Source organism: Callithrix jacchus, chromosome 22 (assembly GCF_049354715.1).
Source record: "Callithrix jacchus isolate 240 chromosome 22, calJac240_pri, whole genome shotgun sequence".
Classification (NCBI taxonomy): Eukaryota; Metazoa; Chordata; class Mammalia; order Primates; family Cebidae; genus Callithrix; species Callithrix jacchus.
In genome coordinates, this window is record NC_133523.1 from 13,814,825 (window position 1) to 13,837,447 (window position 22,623).

The 22,623-nt window shown below is 55.6% G+C and overlaps 3 protein-coding genes across 8 annotated transcripts in view; 1 reads left to right on the forward strand and 2 right to left on the reverse strand.

Moving 5' to 3' along the window:
- LOC144580717 (uncharacterized) overlaps window positions 1-6,989 on the reverse strand; it is a 100,880-nt gene extending 93,891 nt beyond the window's left edge. For both annotated transcript variants that reach the window (XM_078358962.1, XM_078358961.1), the window contains exon 1: window positions 6,846-6,989. The gene's annotated coding sequence lies outside the window, so the exon portion shown is untranslated. The remainder of the gene's footprint in view (window positions 1-6,845) is intronic.
- On the forward strand, window positions 80-8,245 carry SYDE1 (synapse defective Rho GTPase activating protein 1). 4 transcript variants are annotated; one of them, XM_035286017.3, is made up of 8 exons: window positions 80-211; window positions 2,053-2,394; window positions 2,997-3,641; window positions 3,822-4,036; window positions 4,613-4,739; window positions 4,890-5,092; window positions 5,879-6,104; window positions 6,838-8,245. In XM_035286017.3, exons 1-8 carry the CDS (start codon window positions 133-135, stop codon window positions 7,236-7,238), a joined length of 2,238 nt encoding a protein of 745 aa, XP_035141908.1. In that variant the 5' UTR covers window positions 80-132; the 3' UTR covers window positions 7,239-8,245. The 4 variants fall into 4 exon arrangements, with proteins under 4 accessions (XP_035141908.1, XP_035141906.1, XP_035141909.1 ...); XM_035286015.3 differs by lacking the exon at window positions 80-211 and adding an exon at window positions 467-615; XM_035286018.3 differs by lacking the exon at window positions 80-211 and adding an exon at window positions 467-615 and having other exon boundaries at window positions 4,932-5,092.
- On the reverse strand, window positions 7,985-19,145 carry HACL2 (2-hydroxyacyl-CoA lyase 2). 2 transcript variants are annotated; one of them, XM_008987436.4, is made up of 17 exons: window positions 19,035-19,145; window positions 18,797-18,875; window positions 18,343-18,487; window positions 16,849-17,050; window positions 16,622-16,749; window positions 16,398-16,536; window positions 16,197-16,308; window positions 14,291-14,390; window positions 13,750-13,847; window positions 13,497-13,633; window positions 12,221-12,355; window positions 9,677-9,791; window positions 9,421-9,590; window positions 9,268-9,338; window positions 9,118-9,189; window positions 8,829-8,934; window positions 7,985-8,697 (listed from the first exon to the last, which is right to left on the reverse strand). In XM_008987436.4, the coding sequence occupies exons 3-17, from the start codon at window positions 18,475-18,477 to the stop codon at window positions 8,519-8,521; spliced, it is 1,899 nt and encodes a 632-aa protein (XP_008985684.2). In that variant the 5' UTR covers window positions 18,478-18,487; window positions 18,797-18,875; window positions 19,035-19,145; the 3' UTR covers window positions 7,985-8,518. The 2 variants fall into 2 exon arrangements, with proteins under 2 accessions (XP_008985684.2, XP_078215045.1); XM_078358919.1 differs by lacking the exons at window positions 18,797-18,875; window positions 19,035-19,145 and having other exon boundaries at window positions 18,343-18,506.
- Window positions 19,146-22,623: the final 3,478 nt, after the last annotated feature.

Genomic DNA, 22,623 nt, shown 5'->3' on the forward strand with positions numbered 1-22,623 from the left:
GTGGGGAAAGGGTGGCATGGGGAGAGCCAGGAAGAGGCTCGGCGTGGGGTGGGTAGTGGGGACCGTCATTGAAACGAATGACACTACGGCTTGCACCAGGTTGAAGCAGTACTTGGGAGGGAGAGAAGGGATATGCTCAGGTTGCGATTTGGAGACAGACCCAAGAGAACTTCCCGGATGTCATCATCCAGGGAGACTCCATCCAGGGCCGGTAGGTGACAAGGAAGACCAGGGCTCCGGCCTGCGCCACGATCGTCACGTCCCATCGAAGCTGGAGCGGATCTGGGCAGCCCCTATCCCATCCCCTCCCGGCCCCAGGCAACTACATCTCCCAGCATCGCCCGCTCGGGCCGCGGGAAAGGGAAAAAAAAAGTTTGGGCAAAGCATTCCCGGAATGTGCTTCCTGCTGGCGCAGGGCGGGGGGGGGGGGCGGGCTGGGAGAGGCCCCGGGTGGGGCGGGGTGGGCGAGGGGCGGCGCGGCCGGAGCCCAGGACGCGCACTCGGCTCGGCCCGGCCCGGGCCGCAGCATGGCCGAGCCGCTACTCAGGAAAACCTTCTCCCGCCTGCGGGGCCGGGAGAAACTTCCCCGGAAAAAGTCGGACGCCAAGGAGCGCGGTGAGCAGGGATCGGTGAGGGAAGAGGGGGCGCCGAGCCCCGCCCGGCCTAGGAGCGGGGTCCCAGGGCCCCAAGGACGAGGACGGATGGCGGGGAGATCAGGGAGAGTCCCCCCCAACTCCGCACCCCGCTGCAGACGGGGTTGCCTCGAGCCAGGGGAGGGTAGGGGTCCTGGAATGAAGGGGCTGGGAGGGAGGGGGCGCGGACCGTTATGTGCAGCTGGCCAGGGATGCCAGCGCTGCGGGCTCCTTGGGAGGCCCGGGAGGGGGCCTCGCCCACGACAGGAAATGGGGCCGTGACTGAGCGCCTGGAGGGTGGAGGGGAGGAGGGGCTGGGAGGCCGGGACACTGGGGCCCAGTCAAGCTGGGCAAGGGGCATCGGGAGCCCTGGAGGCGCAGGATGGGAGATGGGGGGCGTACTCCTGCAAAGGAGAGAGGGGGCAGCCCGTCAATCAGAGTAGCTCCCCGCTCTGCCTCCCACCTACTAACCAGTGACTGCAGCTGCTCCTGTCTTAGCCTCATGAAACTGTCCCCTTTATACAGATGGGGTAACTGAGACACGGAACAATTGGGTAATATGCACAGGGCCAGTGACTTTAACAGCTCTTCGGACTACGCTACCAACAGAGACTCTAGTGGGTGGGCATCAGAGGTGACCAGAGAAGGAGTTCAGCACGGTGACAAGTAAAGAGCTTAGAGAAACAGCTGCGTGAGACAGGGTAACCCAGGAAGGAAGGAGTTAAAGGAGAAGGCCAGACCCTCCCTCTCCCCACCAGGCCTTCCCAAAGATTCCCAAGGTTCTCAGGGCAGGGAGAAGGGCCAGGGATGCCCAAACACAAACACACACAGGAAACAGCCCAGGACATGAGAGAGGAGGGGGGAGGGGGAAGTCCGAAGGCACTGACCGTGGGGGGGTCTGCCCTGGGCTGAAGGACAAGGGCCCATCCCAGGGAATAGAGAACCCAGCTTCTGACTCCTGAGCAAGTAGTCTCTGCTGTAGGCTCTGAACTTTTCCAAAAGGCTCCTGGAAGCCTCCCTGGACATGGAAATCGCATCCCCCATTTCACAGGACATTGAGCCTCAGAGAGGGAAGCAACTTGCCCAAGGCCACCCAGGTGCAGAGCTCCATGCCAGGGTTATTGAGGGGGAGAGGAACGCAGTACCTACGGGCCCCAGGAAAACAGACTTAGACTCCTGAGGCTGCAGGGACAGAGTCCCCTTTTGGGATGCCAGGGACTGAGGAGGGGGAGCTCTAAGCTGGCAACTGAAATCGATATTCTGTGGCTGCCAATTCCAAACAAAACAGCAGGACCCAAGGAGCAGTGACTTACCAGGGGCAGGTCAGGGCCGCACACAGCACCCCACCCACTGATCAACTGCACGGGGCTGCTCTGCAAGCAGTGAGGGGCTGGCTCTCACTCCCTTTGCTCTCTGCCAGGCCGTCCAGTCCAGCACCCAGAGCCCAGCCCTCCAGAGCCAGAGCCCCGGGCTCCCGAAGGGTCCCAGGCTGGAGCAGAGGGGTCCCCCAGCCCCGAGGCATCAAGGAGCCCTGCACGGGGAGCCTACCTGCAAAGCCTGGAACCCAGCAGCCGCAGATGGGTGCTAGGTGGGGCCAAGCCAGCTGAGGACACCTCTTTAGGGCCTGGGGCACCTGGCAGTGGGGAGCCCGCTGGTGAGATCTGGTACAACCCCATCCCTGAGGAAGACCCCAAACCTCCAGCATCTGAGCCCCCTGGGCCACAGCCAGATTCAGCTGAGCCAGAGGGCCCAGCCCCCCAAGGTAAGAATAAGCTTCACACCCCTCAGGGGAGCACCAGCCTCACACCCCTCCCTCCAGGAGAGCACCAGCCTCACACCCCCTCTCCCCAGGGAAGCACCAGCCTCACATCCCCTCCCTGCAAGGGAGCACCAGCCTCGCACTCCCTCCCCTGCAGGGGAGCATCAGCCTCACATGCCTTCCATTCAGGGGAGTACCAGCCTCATAACCCCTCCCCTCCAGGAGAGCATTAGCTTCACATCCCTTCCCTTGAGGGGAGCACCAGCCTCATAACCTCCCCCAGGGGAGCACCAGCCTCACACTCCTTCCCTGCAGGGGAGCACCAGCCCCACACCCCTTCCCCCAGGGGAGAACCAGCATCGAATCCTTTCCCTTCAGGGGAGCACCAGCTCATAACCCCTCCTCCCAGAGGAGCACCAGCCTCACACTCCTTCCCTTCAGAGAAGGACCAGCCTCACACTCCCTCCCCCGAGCAGAGCACCAGCCTCACATCCCCTCCCTCCAGGGACCACAAGCTTCATACCCTCTTCCCCTAGGGAAGCACCAGCCTCACCCTCCTCCTCTAAGCCCAGGTTCCTGGACCCTGAGGTCTGGTCTCCGCATAGGTGCAGTCCCGGCCAGTCCCCCAACCAAAGCGTCCCGCACGAAGTCCCCGGGCCCCGCCAGGCGCCTCTCCATCAAGATGAAGAAACTGCCGGAGCTGCGGCGCCGCCTGAGCCTGCGAGGCCCCCGGGCTGGCCGGGAGCGTGAGAGGGCCGCCCCTGCGGGTTCCGTCATCAGCCGCTACCACCTGGATAGCAGCGTGGGGGGCCCTAGGCGGGCAGCAGGGCCCGGGGGCACCCAGAGCTCAAGGACCGGTTACCTCAGCGACGGGGACTCACCGGAGCGTCCAGCTGGGCCCCCGTCGCCGACCTCCTTCCGGCCCTACGAGGTGGGTCCCACAGCCCGGTCGCCCCCGGCCGCACTCTGGGGCCGCCTCAGCCTGCACCTGTACGGCCTTGGGGGGCTGCGGCCAGCACCAGGGGCCACCCCCAGAGACCTCTGCTGCCTACTGCAAGTGGATGGGGAGGCCCGGGCCCGAACGGGGCCACTGCGAGGGGGGCCGGACTTCCTGAGGCTGGACCACACCTTCCACCTGGAGCTCGAGGCCGCTCGGCTCCTGCGGGCCTTGGTGCTTGCATGGGACCCTGGCGTGAGAAGGCACCGGCCCTGCGCCCAGGGCACTGTGCTGCTGCCCACGGTCTTCCGAGGTAGGACATGTGGCTGCAGGGGAGGGGGGATAGGGACCCCCAAACCCCATCGCCACCCCCGCAGAGTGCCTAGGGGGCTGGGCTGGCAGGGCTCTGGGTGAAAAGTGTGACCTGGAGTGGGGAGGCCAAGGTACAAGAACCTTCAGAGCACACCCAGCTCAGGCCTCCTTGTGTCCTCAGGGTGCCAGGCCCAACAGCTGGCTGTGCGCCTGGAGCCCCAGGGACTGCTGTATGCCAAGCTGACCCTGTCGGAGCAACAGGAAGCCCCTGCCACAGCTGAGCCCCGAGTCTTTGGGTTGCCCCTGCCACTGCTGGTGGAGCGGGAGCGGCCGCCTGGCCAGGTGCCCCTCATCATCCAGAAGTGCGTTGGACAAATTGAGCGCCGGGGGCTGCGGGTGAGCACCCACCCCACCCCACTCACCCCTGCCGGCCCCCGGACCTCAGCTCCACTACAGGACACCCAGCGTACAGATGCCAGACCCCAGACCTGAGCCGCTCCTGGCACCAATCCCAGCCTAGACAAAGGCAGAAAGGCCTCCCTTGACTGTGGTACCTTGGGCAGAACCGGTGGGTCATCCATCTATTTAACAACAGGACCCAAGCCCTCCTGGAGCTCAGGGTCTGATGGGGGAAAAACTATGATGCTAGTAATTCCCAAATGTAAAACTGTAACTGGGACTAGAGTTGGGGGCGGGGGTACCTAGAGTCTGGGATTGTTTAAAACAAAACCTGGGGTAGTCATGGAAAGCTTCCTGGAGGAAATGTCAGAGTTTCCTAAGCCAGAGGAGGTGGGAACCAAAACAAGTAGTCCGAGCAGAGGGTATATAAAGCCAGGTTGTCCAGGTAGTTCCAACCTCCCAGCCAATAGTGCCCATCGCTGCCCTGGCCCAGAATTCCAATGCTCACGCTGCTGCTCCCTGATTAGTCTGTGGCCCCACCTGGAAGACATCCTCTCTCCCTCCCACGCCCAGGTAGTGGGACTGTACCGTCTCTGTGGCTCGGCGGCAGTGAAGAAAGAGCTTCGGGATGCCTTTGAGCGGGACAGTGCAGCGGTTTGCCTATCTGAGGACCTGTACCCCGATATCAATGTCATCACTGGTCAGCATACCCCCCTCACCCCTGCCTGCTCACCCCATTCAATGCCTCACTTCAAGGCCTTGGGGCTCCTCTGTCACCTCATTCCTCCTATCTGACCTTGCTTTCACCCACCTCCTCTTCTCTCTCATCTGTGTCCCTCCTCGGCCTCAGAAGCCAGCAGTGCCCTGACCAGCGGGGACCCTGTGTTCACAGGCATCCTCAAGGATTATCTTCGAGAGTTGCCCACCCCACTCATCACCCAGCCCCTGTATCAGGTGGTACTGGAAGCCATGGCCCGTGACCCCCCAAACAGAGCTCCCCCGACCACTGACAGCACCCGAGGTCTCCTCAGCTGCCTGCCAGATGTGGAAAGGGTGAGTTGGGCCTGGTGGGAGTGGTAGGGTTTGAGAGTGGGCTGATACCCATAGAAAGTTTCACCCATGTCTGGGTCTGCGATGGGCATGAGCTTGCAGCATCATCATATCCCCAGGAAATAGGTGCTATTAGCATCCCACTTCATAGATTTGGAAATTGAGGCCCAAAGTAGTTGAGTGAATTGCCCAAGGTTCAAGACCAGCCTGACCAACATGGAGAGATGAAGAAACCCCATCTCTACCAAAAATACCAACTTACCCAGTTGTGGTGGCACATACCTGTCCCAGATACTTGGGAGGCTGAGGCAGGAGAATCACTTGCAGTGAGCCTAGATTGTGCCATTGCACTCCAGCCTGGGCAACAAGAGCAAAACTCCTTCTCAAAAAATAAACAAAAATAAAAAATTAAAATGTAGGCTGAATACTGGTCTTTCCACCTACAAGAGAGGTTCCTGGCTGTGGAAACTAGACCGTTCCCATCCCTCTCTGTGCTTCAATACTTTCCTCTGTAAAATGGGATTCACGGCAGCTCTGCCTAACACACAGGAGTGGGTTCAAGTCCCAGCCCTGCCTTTTCAATGCTTAGTTGCCTTTGGCTTCAGTATCCTCTCCAACAAAATAGGATTATAATACCAATACCTGATGATTAACAGTCTTAACCCGACCACATCCTAGCTATGAGACCGTGAACCTCAGTTTCCCTACTCTAGCCACCTTAGTCTCCTGCAGGTAGGTGCCAAAGGGTCCTGACTCTGTCTGCTTTACATCCTCTCAACCCTCTCCCAGGCCACGCTGACACTTCTCCTGGACCACCTGCGCCTCGTCTCTTCCTTCCATGCCTACAACCGCATGACCCCGCAGAACCTGGCCGTGTGCTTCGGGCCTGTGCTGCTGCCGGCACGCCAGGCGCCCACACGGTCTCGTGTCCGCAGCTCTGGCCCAGGCCTCACCAGTGCAGTGGATTTTAAGCGCCACATCGAGGTGCTGCACTACCTGCTGCAGTCTTGGCCAGGTGAGCTCAAGTCCAGGGCCTGCACCACCAATCTGAGCCAGGCTGCTGCAGTGATGCCACTGTAGGGGACCAACCAGTGTCTTGGACTTGAAGCAGCCTACACCCCCTCATGGGGTAAACTGGTACCTTGTTGCCTCAGCAACCAGTTCAGATCCAACCAATCTGTTTTGTCTTTTTTTTTTTTTTGGTAAAGACAGGGTTTCCCTATGATCTCAAGCCATCCTCCTGCCTCAGCCTCCCAAAGTACTGAGATTATAAACTAAATCACCTTGCCCCATGGAGCCGATCCATCTTTTTTTCTTTTTTTTTTTTTTTTTTTTTTTTTTGAGATGAAGGCTTGCTCTGTAGCCCAGGCTGGGGTGCAGTGGCGTAATCTAAGCTCACTGCAACCTCCACCTCCCAGATTCAAGGGATTCTCCTGCCTTAGCCTCCCAAGTAGCTGGGATTACAGGCACACACCACCAGTCCCAGCTAATTTTTGTATTTTTTAGTAGAGACGGGTTTTCACCATGTTGGCCACAGTGGTCTTGAACTCCTGACCTCAGGTGATCCACCCACTTCAGCCCTCCCAAGGTGCTGGGATTACAGGCATGATCTAGAGCACCTGCCCCTATCCATCCTTGATGCAGTCAGAGGCCCTGCCTCTTGGCATGCTAATCAGAGGCCTAGTTGCCTAAGCAACCAACCAGGTCGGTTGTCGCCTCTGTGTATGATCCACCCTGTCTCTCTCCAGATCCTCACCTGCCCCCAGAAGCTCCAGATGTCGCACCGTACTTGCGGCCTAAACGACAGCCACCTCTGCACTTGCCGCTAGCAGACCCCGAAGTGGTGTCTCGGCCCCGGGGCCGAGGAGGCCCCGAGAGCCCCCCAAGCAACCGCTACGCCGGCGATTGGAGCATTTGTGGGCGGGACTTCCTGCCATGTGGGCGGGACTTCCTGTCCGGGCCGGACTATGACCACGTGACGGGCAGTGACAGCGAGGACGAGGACGAGGCCAGCGAGCCAAGGATCACTGCTGACTTCGAAGACGACTTCGATGCGCCCTTCAACCCGCACCTGAATCTCAAAGACTTCGATGCCCTCATCTTGGATCTGGAGAGGGAGCTCTCCAAGCAGATCAATGTGTGCCTCTGAGCCAGAGGACGGGGTGGGGCCCTCATTACTAAGGACCAGGTGCCCAGTTGCTAAGGCGGTGCCCTGGTGACCGAGGAGAGCCAGACCTGTTGCTCAGGCGGAGCTCCTGGTTGCCAGGGAGTTAACTGCGGGACCAGTCGCGTGCATGGCCGAGAGTCACAGAGAGTCATTCCTGGTTTCCAGGGCCCAGTATTTGGACACTAGTTGCAAAGTCTGGGGACTGGTGATTTTAGGGACCAGTGGTTGTGACCATCTTTCCTAAGCACCAAGGAAAACCTTTTTTGTTGCCACAAAAGGCAGTTCTAGTGCTTGTTAGGCTGGCCTCTCTTGCCTCCCCTTAGCTGGGGAAACACCAGTTACAGTGAACATTACCCTGGCATGGTGAGCCACCTCTAGTGGGTCTTCTTGCTGCTGCCAACCAAATCAGTATTAGCTTTGAGCATTGCACTCTGTTTCTCCCTCCCTTGGACGACCCAAGGACTAGCATGAGGCACTGTTTGTGGGGGGCAGCCCCTATGCTGGGTTCCAGCAGGGATACAGGGGCAGCCTGGGACATAAGAGAAACAGCTCGTTTTCCCCACCCTTTTTCCAAAAAGACCCCATGATTCCTCTAGTCAGCAAATGGAGATAACAGAGTCTGGCCTTTCCCATCCCCATCCCCCTCTCCCCACCCCTGAAAAACATTGAGCACTTAAGCCCCTCCCTTTTGGAGGGGGCCCCCCTGAAGCATCAGGCTGGGGGCAGTCTGGTACGGAACATATTTATTGCCTCCGTGCATATGCATGTGTGTCTGTGACGACTGGTGTGCATGGACACGTCTGGAGCAGGCGTGTGGGGCTCTTTCAGGGACCACAGAGGAGGGAACAGTTTGCAGTGCCCAGCCACCCTGAAATCCCCAGTAATGGTGCCTCAGTGGGCCCAAGTTCCACTGGGAGGGTATGGTTCCCTCCTGTCTCCCTCTTTTCCGCACCTCCATCTTTGTGGATAATAAATCAATATGCACAGGTCCTGAGACTGACTACTTCCACCCACGTGGGCCAGAGTGGTTTATTCTGTCTCCATAAGAGAGGGCAAAGGGCACAGCTGGGTCTGTGGAGAGGAAGGCCCAAGAGCTCACCAGGAGCCTCTCTGAGCTTTGACCCTTCCATCCACTCCTCAGGGAGGTTGAGGAGTCATCTGGCCTCATGGGATAGGCCCAGGGCTAACAATGATGAGACTCCAAACCAGCTGGACACAGTCCAGGGGCAGGAAGGCTGCCAAGCATCCTGACCCACAAGGCCCTATACAGCAATGGAGCCATCCCGGAAGTCCGTCCTCCCGATGAGGATGTTTACCACGACTGGGTGGCCATCTCGGCACTGCTGCTGGGCGTTGTGCAGCACCTCAACCACCTGATCCTCGTTCTCCCGTGAGAGCAGCAAGCCCCGGGCCCCCAGACCCATGGCTGCCTTGTGATAATCTAAAAGAGAAGATTAAGTCAGACAGTGGACTCAGCCCACCACATGTGCAGCCAGCCCAGGAGATGAACACAAGCCCAGCAGGAACTCAAACAGCCTCCTGTCCTTCCCCCACTTGCTGAGGCCTCCTCACCAGTGTAGGCCAGACCACAGGCCACGTTGCTGCCCAGGCAGGGCACCTGCTCCCGGGAAATCTGCGTCCAGCCAGCATCATTCCCTACCAAGGCCATCACTGGGATCTACAGGAAGAAGATGGGACCAGGCCGCAGCCTTCAGCCCCATGGCTTGGCCAGCCAGAGGACAGAGACCTCTACTAGACAGGGCCCCTGCCAGACAGGAGGCTCCCTCCCCACCTCAGCCCACCCCTGGTGACATCTCCCAGAACCCCAGGTCCTAAGCGTCCCTCAGGGCTACCCAGTTACCTTGTGTCTGACAAACGTGTCAAATTCGATGAGGCTGTAGCCGAAAGCTCCATCCCCAAATAGGCACCAGACCTGGTGGGGAGGGGACCCAGCATGGTTAGGGTGGATCAGAGCCCAGAGAGCAGCCAGTCTCCCAAATCCAGGCCTCACCTCGGCATCTGGCCGGCACAGCTTGGCCCCAAGTGCAAATCCGGCGCCAACTCCCAGAGTCCCAAAGGCCCCTAAGAAGACCAAGAGCAGGTGGGTACGAAGGTGTCCGGAGGGATGGGGTACCAGTTGCCCCAGGCAGGGGCCCTTCCTTACCAGGATCGAGCCAGCACAGGGGTCCGCGGGGCTGTACCAGATGTGCGGCAGTGCCCACGAAGTCCCCGCCGTCTACCACCAGAATCGAGTTATCAGGTAGCGTTTCCTCCACCAGCTGCAGCACCCGCACTGGGTTGAGGTGCTGAGCCACAGGCACTGCTGCCTTCTCCCTGTGACAGGACAGCGAAGGTTACCAGGACTGGCAGCAGGGTCTTCTGGGAATGCCCATCCTACCTCTACTTCACTCAGCCCCCACCGAAATGTCTGCTCCTTCTGCCGATCAGCTTCCTGCAGCTCCTCCACCCAGTCTGGGGCCCACGTCTGGCCCTGAAGGCCTTCCACAAGCTTCAGCACGAAGGAACCCACATCTCCTAGGGAAGGAAGAGAGCACAGCTGTGGGGAACTGGCTTCCTCCCGTTCTTCCAGCACCAGAGGCCTCAAAAGAGCAGGAAGCCAGTAGCAGCATCCGAGCAGGCACATGGGAAGCAGGCCAGGGGTGCTCCTAGGAAAAAACAGCTGAAACACCCCAGAACCTGCCAGAACCACGGAAGGGCAGCCCAGGTAAAAAGGGAGGACAAGGCCCAAAAAACACAGCTTAGGAAGCACAAGGAAGGTGACAAGCCAAGCTGGCCTGGTCCCCTCCCTCTACCCCCCCACCCCAGATCACTAAGTCGTATCACTTCTACCTGGGAAACACTCAGTGAAGAGCTACATTCACCAAGCACATCCCTCAAATCCAGGCAAGTGGAAGGGCATGACAAACATTACTGAAATGAACTAAAAAGCAGCCCTATGATGTACTTTTCACCACCCCATTTTTGTTTTTGTTTTTTGAGATGGAGTCTTGCTCTGTTGCCAGGCTGGAGTGCAGTGGCATGATCTCGGCTCACCGCAACCTGGGTTCAAGTGATTCTCCTGCCTTAGCCTGAGTAGCTGGGACTACAGGCACACACCACCACGCCCAGCTAATTTTTATATTTTTAGTAGAGATGGGGTTTCACCACGTTGGCCAGATGGTCTCGATCTTGTGATCCACCCACCTCAGCCTCCTAAAGTGCTGGCATTACAGGTGTGAGTCACCGTGCCCGGCCTACCACCCCATTTTTGCAATGATCATGGAGGTTCCCGAGGTGAGGCTCTCTTGCTGTTCATCTCCACTCCAGGCCTCCTCGTTTCTGGCCTGGCCTATTTTTTTTTTTTTTTTTGAGATGGAGTTTCACTCTCGTCGCCCAGGCTGGAGTGCAATGGCACAATCTCAGCTCACTGCAACCTCCGTCTCGCGAGTTCAGGCGATTCTTCTGCCTCAGCCTCCTAAGTAGGTGGGACTACAGGCACCTACCACTATGCCCAGCCAATTTTTGTATTTTTAGTAGAGATAGGGTTTCATCATGTTGGCCAGGATGGTCTTGAACTCCTAACCTCAGGTGATCCTCCTGCCTCGGCCTCCCAAAGTTCTGGGATTACGGGCATGAGCCACCGTACCCGGCCTGTCCTGGCCATTTTTAACAGCTCCCTGGCCTCCACCCAGCCCTCTTCTGGCCTGCCGACCACGGCTGCTGAGTGGACCTTCCTAACACAGATGCAATGGTGCCACTTCTCTGCTTAACACAAGAGTGTCCTGTCACCTAAGCTGCAGGGGAGGCAACGTCCTCAGAATGATGAACCAAGTTCAAGTCCAAGGGGACTGAAATAAGGGAAAGGCAGAGATATGGTGGAAAGACAGAGAGGCTAAGGGGTCAAGGAGTGTGCTCTCTGTCCTGAGGGCAGTGTGTAGGGTGGGAGGGAACATAATCACATGCACGTTACCTCCCTCTGTGTCCACCCCACCATTTGTCCTACAGAAGCATCTGTCAGGTTGGCCGCAGTAGCTCTGGTCTGTAATCCCGGCACTTTGAGAGGCCAAGGCAGAAGGACCACTTGAGGCCAGGAGTTCACCACCAGCCTGGACAACATAGTGAGATACCGATTCCACAAAAAGAAATTTAAAAATTAGCCTGGCATGGTGGTGCACGCTTGTAGTCCCAGCTTCTCAGGAGGCTGAGGTGGAAGGATTGCTTGAGCCTGGGAGTTGGAGGCTGCAGTGAACTGGGATGGCACTACTGCATTCCAGCCTGGGTGACAGAGTAAGACCTCATCTCTAAAAAATTAAAAAAAAAAAAAGGGGGCCAGGTACAGTGGCACACGCCTGTAATCCCAGCACTTTGGAAAGCCAAGGCAGGCAGATCACAAGGTCAAGAGATCAAGACCATCCTGGCCAACACTGTGAAACCCCATCTCTACTAAAAGTACAAAAAAATTAGCTGGGCATGGTGGTGGGCACCTGTAGTCCCAGCTACTCGGGAGGCTGAGGCAGGAGAATTGCTTGAACCTGGGAGGCGGAGATTGCGTGAACCATCACACCTCTGCACTCCAACCTGGCGACAGAGCAAGACTCCATCTCAAAAATAAAATAAAATAAATTTTTTTCTTTTCTTTTTTTTTTTTTTTTGAGATGGGGTTTTTCACCATGTTGGCCAGGATGGTCTCGATGTCTTGACTTTGTGATCTGCCCGCTTCGGCCTCCCAAAATGCTGGGTTTACAGTCATGATCCACTGTGCCCAGCCATAAAATAAGGTAAATTTAAAGAAAGAAGCATTCATCAGTTTGAGAGCCAACTATTTGTCTCCGGTTCACTGGCTGCCCTCTAGGACAAGGTCTGGGCCTCAATCATCATACCACGCTCAAGCCACCTGCAGCAGAAGCCAGGAGGATAGGGACCAGAAGGAGCGCATATGTGTAAGGGGGGATAAGGGGGCTCACCCTGCACAGCCTCCTGGGGCTTCCAGAAGATGTCTGAGTTGAGCAACATCTCTTCCCGGTTCCGATTGATGATGATGATCTTGCTGCTGCTGCTGAAGACACGCCCATAGGATAGGCGGAAGTCGCACACGGTTCCTGGGGTGGGGGAAGGGGATGCAGTGGACAGAGGGCCCGTGTCCTCTTCCTTACTTGATCCAATGTGGGGGACTCAATGCAAAAGAGTCCCTGTTCCTCACAGAGTCTCCTGCACCTGTGCCACCTGCAGTGACTTCACAGCTCCCCACGCCCCTTGAATCTGGGCTGGCCATATGACATGCTTTGGCAAACAAGACAGGGCAAAGACGGGTTCTGTTTTCCCAGATGGCCATAATATCTCCCACCCTGCCTCCACTTGTACTAGGTCCCCCTGACATGCCACCCATGGAGAAAGGTGCGACCTGCGCCCCTTTTCCTTGAGTCTGGTGGCAGAAATGACACAGCATGACACCTGAGGCTAGGTCAAAAGAGATGCAGTTTCTTCCTTGTTCACTTTTAGAGGCCTGGGTGGCTGTCTAAGAAGTCTGACTACCCCAAGGCCACCATGTTGGAAGGAAACCCAAGCCACATGGAGAGGTGTGCATAGTTGCCCTAGTCCACAGCTCCAGCAACAGCTGGCGTCAATTCCAAGTCCTCTGAGTGAAGACACCTCCAGATGATTCAGGGCCCCCTGCCCCATTCCTGCAGACTCAACTTCAAGAAGCCACACAGCCTCCACTCTCTCTCTCTCGAAGAACTGCTCTCCCAGCCCTAGAGTTTTCTCATCCTTCACCAAGTGGTCTGGCCCAGGCTGGCCTGCTGGAGGATGAGAAATGTGGGAGGCATGGAGACAGGGGTGAAGAACTCTGTGACCCCAGCTGAGGCCATCCAGACTAGCTGCAGGCCAATCCCCAAACAGGTGAGTGAGCCCAGCCTAGATCAGCACAGCTGCCTTTCTGCCTACCCAAGTGCAGACTCATGGATGAGCCCAGCTAAAACCACAGCTACCACCTACCTTATAGGTGGGTCTTGAGAAATCAGAAATGCATTTTCAGCCATTGAGTTTGGGGATGGTTGTTACAGGGCAGTAGCTAACTGATACACCTATAATGCATCTGGTGGGGTTCAAAGCTTTTTATGTAAAAATGTGTATCAAGTACTGTAGGTGCCCACTAGACATTCATCCTCCTTTGTATGATGCTGGGTGATAGGGTGAGGGGGTTCCTGGGGGAAGGAGGGAAAGAAAGAGGCTCAGGCCCACCTGCTAAGACAATGACATCCGCCTTCTTCAGAGCCGCGCTGCGGTTCTGCCGTATGTGGAGGGGGTGATTTCGGCCTAACAGCCCCCGTGCCATCCCCCCAAGGAAGCAGGGAACACCCAGGGTCTCCACAGCAGCCCTGGGAGTCCAGGCAGAGCAGAGGTCAGTGTGGCCAGGGCCCCTGCCCCTCCCCAGGAGCACCTGAGGACCCCACACCAGGAACTGGAAAACAAGGGCAGGGCTGGGGCTTCTCACTGAAGCTTGTCAGCGGGCGTCGGAGTGAGCAGGGCCTGACTCCCTAGGACCATCAGGGGCCTCTTGGCCCGGCTCAGGATCTCCACACAGCGCTGAACCTAGGGTGAGAGGCAGGGCTCAAAGGACTGTCTTTTTATTTATTTTTTGAGACATAGTTTCACTCTGTTTCCCAGGCTGGAGTGCAGTGGCGTGATCTCGGCTCACTGAAGCCTCCACCTCTGGGGTTCAAGCAATCCTCCAGCCTCTTCTGGAGTAGCTGCGATTAAGGCACACGTGACCATGCCCAGCTAATTTTTGTATTTTTAGTGGAGACAGTTTTACCATGTTGGCCAAGCTGGTCTTGAACTCCTAGCCTCAAGTGATCCACCCGCCTCAGCCTCCTTAAGTATTAGAATTACCACCATGAGCCACCACACCTGGCCAGAGGGCTGTCCTTCAATCTCCATGAGCACCCAAGATCAAGGCCCCAATACTGACTCAGGGAGAGGGTCAGGGGGCTGTGCCAGGTGGAGTCCTCAGACAGAAAAGAGACTCAATTCACCTGCTGGGGGGCAGCCTGGGGGATGTCCAGGGGCAGCGGGCCCTCAGGCTGAGGCTCCCAGGCCCCTGCAAAGAGGTTGGCCAGGTAATTCTCTAAATACCTGCAAGTGGGAGGGGAAAGAACCAAGTTACCAGGATTAATTACAAGGATTCCAGGATCTGAGGGAGGAGAGGGGGCAAGAAAGGGCCAGGAAAAAAGCCAGGGGCTAAGTGGCATGGGGACGGGGGTGGATAAGTGACAGTGCAGGGACAGGTGAACCGTGGTGGCCAAGTCTCCAGCTGCCTGTTTCCCCTCGGAAGCCTCTGGTGCCCACCCCAACTCCACTTAGCCCCCAGAAGCAAGGAACGCAGGCTCAGCATGCCAGGAGTAAGCCTGTGGGTCCAACAGATATGCACTCGGGTCCTGGCTCTGTCACTTCCCAGCTATGCAACCTAGGTCAAGTGACTTCACCCTTCTGAGCTTCCGCCTCTGTAAATGGAAATATGAACCTCCCTCCTGAGCTTCAAGGATCTATCCATTTAGGTCGTGAGGCGCTTTGCATAATACTCGATCCACGGAAGTTAGGAACACTGTCCTCTCTCGCTTCAGATGGCCTTCTGGGTCTCCTTACCCACTGGGCCCCAGGGCCCCAACTTTCCTGAAGGGCCTGTGCAGGGCCCTGGAAATAGATAGATCCTGCCCAGCCCTGCTCTTAGGGAGCACTCTGTCCAGCCAAAGACAGACATATGGGCATTGACAAGAAGCAGTCAGAGCCCTGAGCCAGAAGCCTCTGCTTTGGCTGTTAAGGACAGGCCAAAGCTGGGCGCAGTGGCTCACACCTGTAATCCCAGCACTTTGGGAGGCCAAGGTGGGTGGATCACAAGGTCAAGCAGTTGGAGACCATACTGGCCAACATGGTGAAACCACATCTCTACTGAAACAAAAATTAGCTGGGTGTGGTGGCGTGTGCCTGTAATCCCAGCTACTCGGGAGGCTGAAGCAGGAGAATTGCTTGAACCTGGGAGGCAGAGGTTGCAGTGCGCCAAGATTGCACCACTGCACTCCAGCCTGGGCGACAGAGTGAGATTCCATTTCAAAAAAAAAGGACAGGCCAAGATAGCACAGGAGAAGCAGCTAAGGATGGAACCGTGGGAAACTCTGCATATTAAAAAAAAAAAAAAGGCAAGGGAAACTGAGGCAGGAGGATTGACTGAGGCCAGGAGTTCAAGGCTGTGGTAAGCTATGATCGCACCACTGCACTCTAGCCTGGGTAACAGAGTGAGACCCTGTCTCAAAAAAAAAAAGGGGGCAAGAAAAGAGAGAGCCTGTGAGACACAGCTCAAGAGAGAAGGACGAGGAGAACAAGGGAAGGGAGTGACCTGGAAGCCAGGGGGGACAAAGATGTGAAGGAAGGAAAGAAGCGGGAAGGAGAGGGCTCGAGTCTGGGCTCTGCCACTTCTTAGCTGTGTGACTTTGGGCAAGAGACTTCACCTTTTTGAGCTTCCTCCACTGTAAATATAAAAGTGAATCTCCCTTCTGAGGTTCAAGGATCATCCTTTAGGGAGAGGAAAATGGAGAGGATGAGGGGAAAGAGAGAGGAGGAAAGGGAGGAGAAGAGGAAGGATGAGGGAGGAGGAAAAGGAAGAAGAGATGATGGAAGAGGAGAAGAAAAGGAAGAAGAGGAGGAGGAGGGCTGTTCTGAGCCTCTCCCCTCTGCTGCCTCCATGAGGGCCACCTTGCTTCCCCCATCCACTCAATTCATTGCTGCCTCAGGACCTTTGCACATGCTGTTCCTTCTACCTGGAATGCTCTCTGCACAGCAGTCTCCTCCCAGTCCACATATGAATCAAAGGAGAATGGGCACGAGCTGGAAGCTGCAGGAGAGGACAGGGGATGGAGGAGGGAATGGCAGGGTGGGGCTATTCACCAGGAGACCGCTCGGCCCACAAGGCCCTTGGGTGGCTTGGCTGGCACCATCTCCTTCTGGACCATGAAGTAGGGGTACAGCACATCAATGGGCAGCTCCACAAACACCGGACCTGCGGGGACGGGGATGACACTGAGTCTGCAACACGCCTCCCCAGCCCCTCAGCCCCAGTGCTGCTCAGCACCACCATCCTCCACCTACCTGGGGTGCCCGACTGGGCAGCAGCCATTGCGGCCCTGAGGGTGGGCACGATGTCCCGAACCCTCCGCACGGATGCACAGAACTTACAGAGTGGCCGAAACAGGGACAGCTGATCCACGGCCTGGAGCGCACCCCGGTTCTGGCAAAGACAGAGGTGCGGCAGGGTTACCACATGAGCCCTTTAAGTCCCCCTGGGCCCCCACTGGCCGCCATGGACTGGGTACCTGCAGCAGAGTGCTGGCGGCCCCACCCAGAAGCAAGACTGGGGAATGGGCCATCTGAGCGTTCTTCACCGCAGTCACTGTGTTGGTGAGGCCAGGGCCAGCCGTCACTGCTGCCACTCCCACCGTTCCTGGAACACAGAGCCCATCACTGCCACGCCCACTCTTCTGGCCATTCTCCCACCACTATTCTATCCAACAGTCCCCAGCCCTCTCTGCAATGCCCTCACCAGACAGGCGGGCAGTAGCATCGGCAGCAAAGACAGCTGTGACCTCATGGCGTGTGTCCACCACACGGATGCCCAGTTTCTCACAGGCCACCAGCAGCGGGGAAATGTGCCCACCGACCAGCGTGAAGACGAACCGCACGCCATGGGCCCTCAGCACAATGGCCACGTTCTCTCCGCCATGCCGGACGCTTGCCTTGTCCACCTGGACCCAAGGAGTGGGTGGAGCAATAGAGTCAAAGGCCACGCCAGAGGACAGCTGGGAGAGGGGGCAATCCCCCTGACCCAGGTAAGGGGGCAGGAGCAGGGTGGGAGGTCAAGGGAAGCTTAGTCTTGGTTAGGCATATATTACACTACACACCAGGCTCAAAGCAAGGCAAAGCGTCTTATCAGAATTTCTTGTCATTACATCTCTTATAGCTGAGGACATCAACACTTGCCCAAGCAAGATTGAAAGTCCAATAGAACCCACACTCTTAAGTGCCATACTGTTACACTTCCTGCCTCCGGGATGGCAAGGCAATCAGGGAGAGAGGAGAGGGTTATATAACCCAGGAGGTTTAGCCAGGGCACAAGGCAGAGAGCCATTTGCTATGACTCCTGCCTGCCCTCTAGTATTGCTGCAGGGCCTGGCAGCTGGACTGCTGATCCCAGCCTCCCTGATGCCCTCTTGATGGATGTTAAACTGCCCTGAGCCACCATGTGCCTGGCACGGGAGTTAGCTCCTGGCACACACTGTACCGAGGCCTCCCAACCCCAGCAGCCTCACAGTTCCGCACATCCAAGGCTTGCTTTAAATCTCCACAAGTCCTGAAGGTCAGTGGCATCACCCCTGGCTAGCAGAAGAAGGACTAGAGAAGGGTTTGGGGAGGGAGAGGTCAAACTTGGTCCCTGCTAGGAGAGAAAGGGTTGAGAAGGGGGTCTGCGGAAGGGGTAAATTTCAAACAGGTGTGCAAGTAGTTCGTGGGGGAGGCATGTGGGGCCACCTAGGGAAAACTACCACACAATCTCTCTGAGACTTAGCTTTCTCCTGCAGAAAATGAGGTCAGAAAGAACAGCATCTACTTTCAAGGAAAAGGTAAGGGGTAGGTAAGAAAGTCTAAAGTGTTGAACTCAGCAAAGGGCAACTGTCACGAAACTCACTGCCATCTCCTTGCTGGTGCCTGCCCTCAGCCCCATCTATCCCATCCAGTTTAGGGAGCACAATCAGAGTGCTGTCTGTGAAAAGAGCCACTGGGGAAGGAGGTAGGCGGGGTTTGAGTGCCCGGGCAGAGGCCGCTTCCGTGTTCTCTATCACTAGTGGCAAAGTTCAGGCCCCCATAGGCAGGCAGCGTGGCAACGGAGACAGGGTCATGGACAGAACCTCTTACCAGTCCCTCTGGGCTAGTCGGGACTCGCTTTCCCACGCTGCACAATGAGGAGTGAACTGGAAGCAGCGTCCCAAGGCCCCTCCCTCTTTGGCTACCACCAGCCCGCTTCCCATTCCTTGCCCCGCACCTTGTGCAGCAGCTGATAGAAGAGTCCCAGGCGGTGCGCGGCGCCCAGCAAGGCGGCCACCAGCGTCCCGCAGGCCAGGAGCAGAAAGAAGGGGAAGAAACTCCCGACAGGGGCGGCGGCCTCCGGGATCTCCATGAGGTGGCACCTGATAGAGAAAGAGCACTGCCCAGACTGGGGCGCGACAGTGATCTTATTCGGAAGAAATCGCGCCCCCTCCTCCAGCCCGAATCCAGGGCCACGCCCCTTGGCTCCAGTTTCGGTGCGGCCACACCCCCAACGCTGCCAGGCCACGCCCCTTGTGCGCCTAGGCACTGGGTGAGGCCGCCTCTCTGAGACAAAGTCACGCCCCACGCGGCGCTAACCCCAGTCCTTTACGTCACCACCACTCCCACCCAAACTAGCCACCACAGGTCACGGCGGTGACAACAGCACTACACAGTTATCTTCCACTTACCTACTTCTCAATGGACAAGCGGAAGCCCCGCCTCTCTTTCCACAACGGGACCCCAAATCTCAGCCCCACGTTACGTCACCTAGAGGAACGAGGTCACGCCCCCTGAGTTAGAAGGAGCGACCCTCTGCGCAAGCCACGCCTCTCCCTTGGAGAGCGCACTGGCCCAAGCCACGAGTCGAGGTCGCATCGCATCAGTATGCGGTTCTCCGTCACCAGCTCGACCGCCGAGGTTATTCACCTTCACCTCCAGGATAGGGCGCTGCCTCCACCAGAATTCGGACCCCCTCCGTGTCACGTGACCCAGGAGCGCAGCCGTGCCCCTTTCGGCCACTTGGCTCAGCGGCGTCCCGTAGTCCGGCCGGTGCGCCTGCGCAGTCGGAACCACGCTCGGGGGGCCACGCGAAAGAGCCTTCCCTCTACTGGCCGCCTCGCGCGCAGGCCCCACCTACCCTAGCCTTTCATTGGCTTGCACTGCAGGCCTCGAAGCGATTTTTTTTTTTTTTTTTTTTTAAACCAGGAGGCCACGCCCCTCAGCGGCTCCAGGAGCGAAGACCTTTGGGGACCCACCTTCCACAGCCTGCCATTGGCCCCACATTTGCAAGCCCTAGGTTCAGGTCCTCCGAACACAGCTTGCTTTCCACATCAGTGTGGCCAGACCACTGCACCCTAGCCTGGGCAACAGAGCAAGAAGACCGTGTCTCAAAAAATATAATAATAATGCTTAAAATGGTAGATTTTATGTTATGTGTATTTCCACACTATAAGTATTTATGCATGTATATATGTGTGCGTATGTGTGTATATTGTTTATAAAAGAAATAGTAGCCAGCAAAGGAAACCCAAATTGAGGCACATTCTACAAAATGCCTGACCAGACCTCCAAAACTGTCAAGGTCATGAAAAACCAAGAAAGACCGAGGAACTGGCACAGACCAGAGGAGGGAAAGGAGACGTGAGAACTAAGTTTAATATACTACTCTGGGCTGAATCCAGGTATCAAAAAAAGGACAAATTTGTGGATAAAGCTGGTGAAATGCAAATAAAGTCTGGAGTTGAGTTAATAGTAATGAACCAGCGTTCATCTTTTTGTGTCAGTAAATGTATCATGGTTATATAAGGTGTTAACATTCAGGGAAGCTTAAGAGTAGACAAAAATTGGGCCCGGTGTGGTGGCTTACACCTGTAATCCCAGCACTTTGGGAGGCCAAGACAGGAGGATTGCTTGAGGCCACAAATTTGAGACCAGCCTGGGCAACAAACTGAGACCCTGTCTCTCAAAAAATAGATAAATAAAACTGAGGGAGGAGAGGCCAGGCACGGTGGCTCACGCCTGTAATCCCAGCACTTTGGGAGACCAAGGCGGGTGGATCACGAGGTTAAGAGATCGAGACCATCCTGGCCAACATGGTGAAACCCCATTTCTACAAAAATACAAAAAAATTAGCTGGGCATGGTGGTGCGCACCTGTAGTCCCAGCTACTTCGGAGGCTGAGGCAGGAGAATTGCTTGAACCCAGGAGGAGGAGGTTACAGTGAGCCGAGGTCGCGCCACTGCACTCCAGCATGGCACCTGGTGATGGAGTGAGACTCTGTCTCAAAAAAAAAAAAAAAAAAAAAAACTGAGGCAGGAGAATCGCTTGAGCCTGGGCGACAGAGTGAGACTCTGTCTCAAAAAAAAAAAAAAAAAGGCAGAAAAATTGGCTGTTTGGGAGGCTGAGGAGGGAGGATCGCTTGAACCCAAGAGGTTATAGTGAGCTGTGATTGTGCCAAGCTTGGACAACAGAGCAAGACCCTGTCTCTTTAAAAAAAAAAGGGGGGGGGAATGGGGGAGGAGGAAACAAATACCAAGTATCTAAATTGATTGATATTTAAAGAGAAGTGCAACAAATTATAAAGTTAGAGGGATACAGTATGGGCATTTCTTAGCTAGGATGAGCAGGAGGACTCTCTAAGGAGGTGACAGTTGAGCAGAGAGACCAGGAGAAAGTGAGGGCATGGACCCCACAAGGATCTGGGGAAAGAGTAATCCAGGTAGAGGAGATGGCACATGCAAAGGCCCTGAGGTGGTTTGTTAATTTCCGTTAGTGGCCTTAACACATTACCACAAACTTAGTGGCTTCAAACAACAGGAATTAATTCTCTTACACTTCTGGAGACTGGAAGTTCGGCCTCGAGGCATCAGCTGGGCCACACATCTCTAAAGATCTCTAGGGGAGGATCCTTACCTCGTCCAACTACAAGGGGCCCCAGGCATCCTGTGGCGTGTGGCTGCAGCACTCCAATTTCTGCGTACATCTTCCGACAGCCTTATTCCCTGTGCCTGCACCTCCTCCTCTGTCTCTTACAAGGACACTTGTCATTGCATTTAGGGACCACCCTAATCCAGGAGAGCCTCATCTTGAGACCCCTCACTTAACTACTTCTTCAAAGGCACATTTTCCAAGTAAGGTCAAATTTGCAGGTTCTGAATGGACATTTGAGGGTCCACCATTCAACTCATTACAAACGGCATGGGATTTGCATGTGCAGAGAAAGTCAGGAAAGCCAGGATAGCTGGAAGAAAGAGAGCAAAGAGGAGGCAAGGAGGAGATCCCATCAAAGGGTAGACAAAGGACAGGCAGGTGTGATTTTACAGACTGCATGAGGACTGAGAATTTTATTCTAAGTGAACTAGAAAGCCAGAGAGGATTTTGAACAATATTCAACTGCACGCAACCTGCATGTGATTATTCATAGGAGCTTTATTTGCAATAGCCAAAAACTGGAAAAAAAAAACGAAATAGCCCTTAAGAGGGGAATGGTTAAACAAACTGTGAGACACTCACATCATGAAACGCTGCTCAGCAATAAAGAGGGCAAACTACTGAAACGACAGGCCAGGTGCAGTGGCTCACGCTTGTAATCCCAGGACTTTGGAAGGCCAAGGTGAAAGGATTGCTTGAGCCCAGGAGTTTGAGACCAGTCTGGGCAACAGAGTGAGGCCCCCATCTCTACAAAAAATATATATTTTTTAATAAAAAATAATTAGGCTGGGTGTAGTGGCTCACACCTGTAATCCCAGCACTTTGGGAGGCCAAGGTGGGTAGATCACCTGAGGTCAGGAGTTTGAGACCAGCCTGGCCAACATGGTGAAATCTGGTCTCTACTAAAAATATAAAATTTGGCTGGACATGGTGGTGGGCGCCTATAATCCCAGCTACTCAGGAGGCTGAGGCAGGAGAATCACCTGAACCTGGGAGTCAGAGTTTGCAGTGAACCAAGATAGTACCATTGCACTCCAGCCTAGGTGACAGAGCAAGACTCCATGTATGTATATATATATATATACATACATACATACATATACATGGCATGCAGCTGTAGTCCCAGATACTGGAGGCTGAGGTGGGAAGATCCCTTGAGCCCAGGAGTTTGAGGTTGCAGTGAGCCATGATTATGCAACTGTACTCCAGCCTAGATGACAGAGCAAAACTCTCTGTCTTGCTTAAAACATAAAGTACAACAAAATAGGCTGGGCATGGTGGCTCACGCCTGTAATCCCAGCACTTTGGGAGGCTGAGATGGGAGAATTGCTTGAACCCAAGAGGCAGAGGTTGCAGTGAGCTGAGATCACGCCACTGCACTCCAGCCTAGCAACAGAGCAAGACTTCGTCTCAAAAAAAAAAAAAATTCGTTAAACTGAACTCTAAAAACATTCCATTTTACTGCATGATCCTTTAAAAACTAAAATTACATACATATAATTTTATACATTTATGTGTAGATAAATAGATCATTATATGCACACACACAATGTCCATAAATAGAATTGTTTAAAGACACACTGGC

Bases quoted from the DNA above. Each gene is read 5' to 3' on its own strand.
- HACL2 (XM_008987436.4), bottom strand. From the start codon at position 18,477: ATGGAGATCCCGGAGGCCGCCGCCCCTGTCGGGAGTTTCTTCCCCTTC. The intron at 17,051-18,342 runs GTGCGGGGCAAG...CCTTGGGTCCAG, and splicing joins TCTATCAGCTGCTGCACAAG to GTGGACAAGGCAAGCGTCCG. The intron at 8,935-9,117 runs GTAACTGGGTAG...TTCTTCCTGTAG, and splicing joins ACACGTTTGTCAGACACAAG to ATCCCAGTGATGGCCTTGGT.
- SYDE1 (XM_035286015.3), top strand. From the start codon at position 528: ATGGCCGAGCCGCTACTCAGGAAAACCTTCTCCCGCCTGCGGGGCCGG. The intron at 2,395-2,996 runs GTAAGAATAAGC...GTCTCCGCATAG, and splicing joins AGAGGGCCCAGCCCCCCAAG to GTGCAGTCCCGGCCAGTCCC. The intron at 6,105-6,837 runs GTGAGCTCAAGT...GTCTCTCTCCAG, and splicing joins CCTGCTGCAGTCTTGGCCAG to ATCCTCACCTGCCCCCAGAA.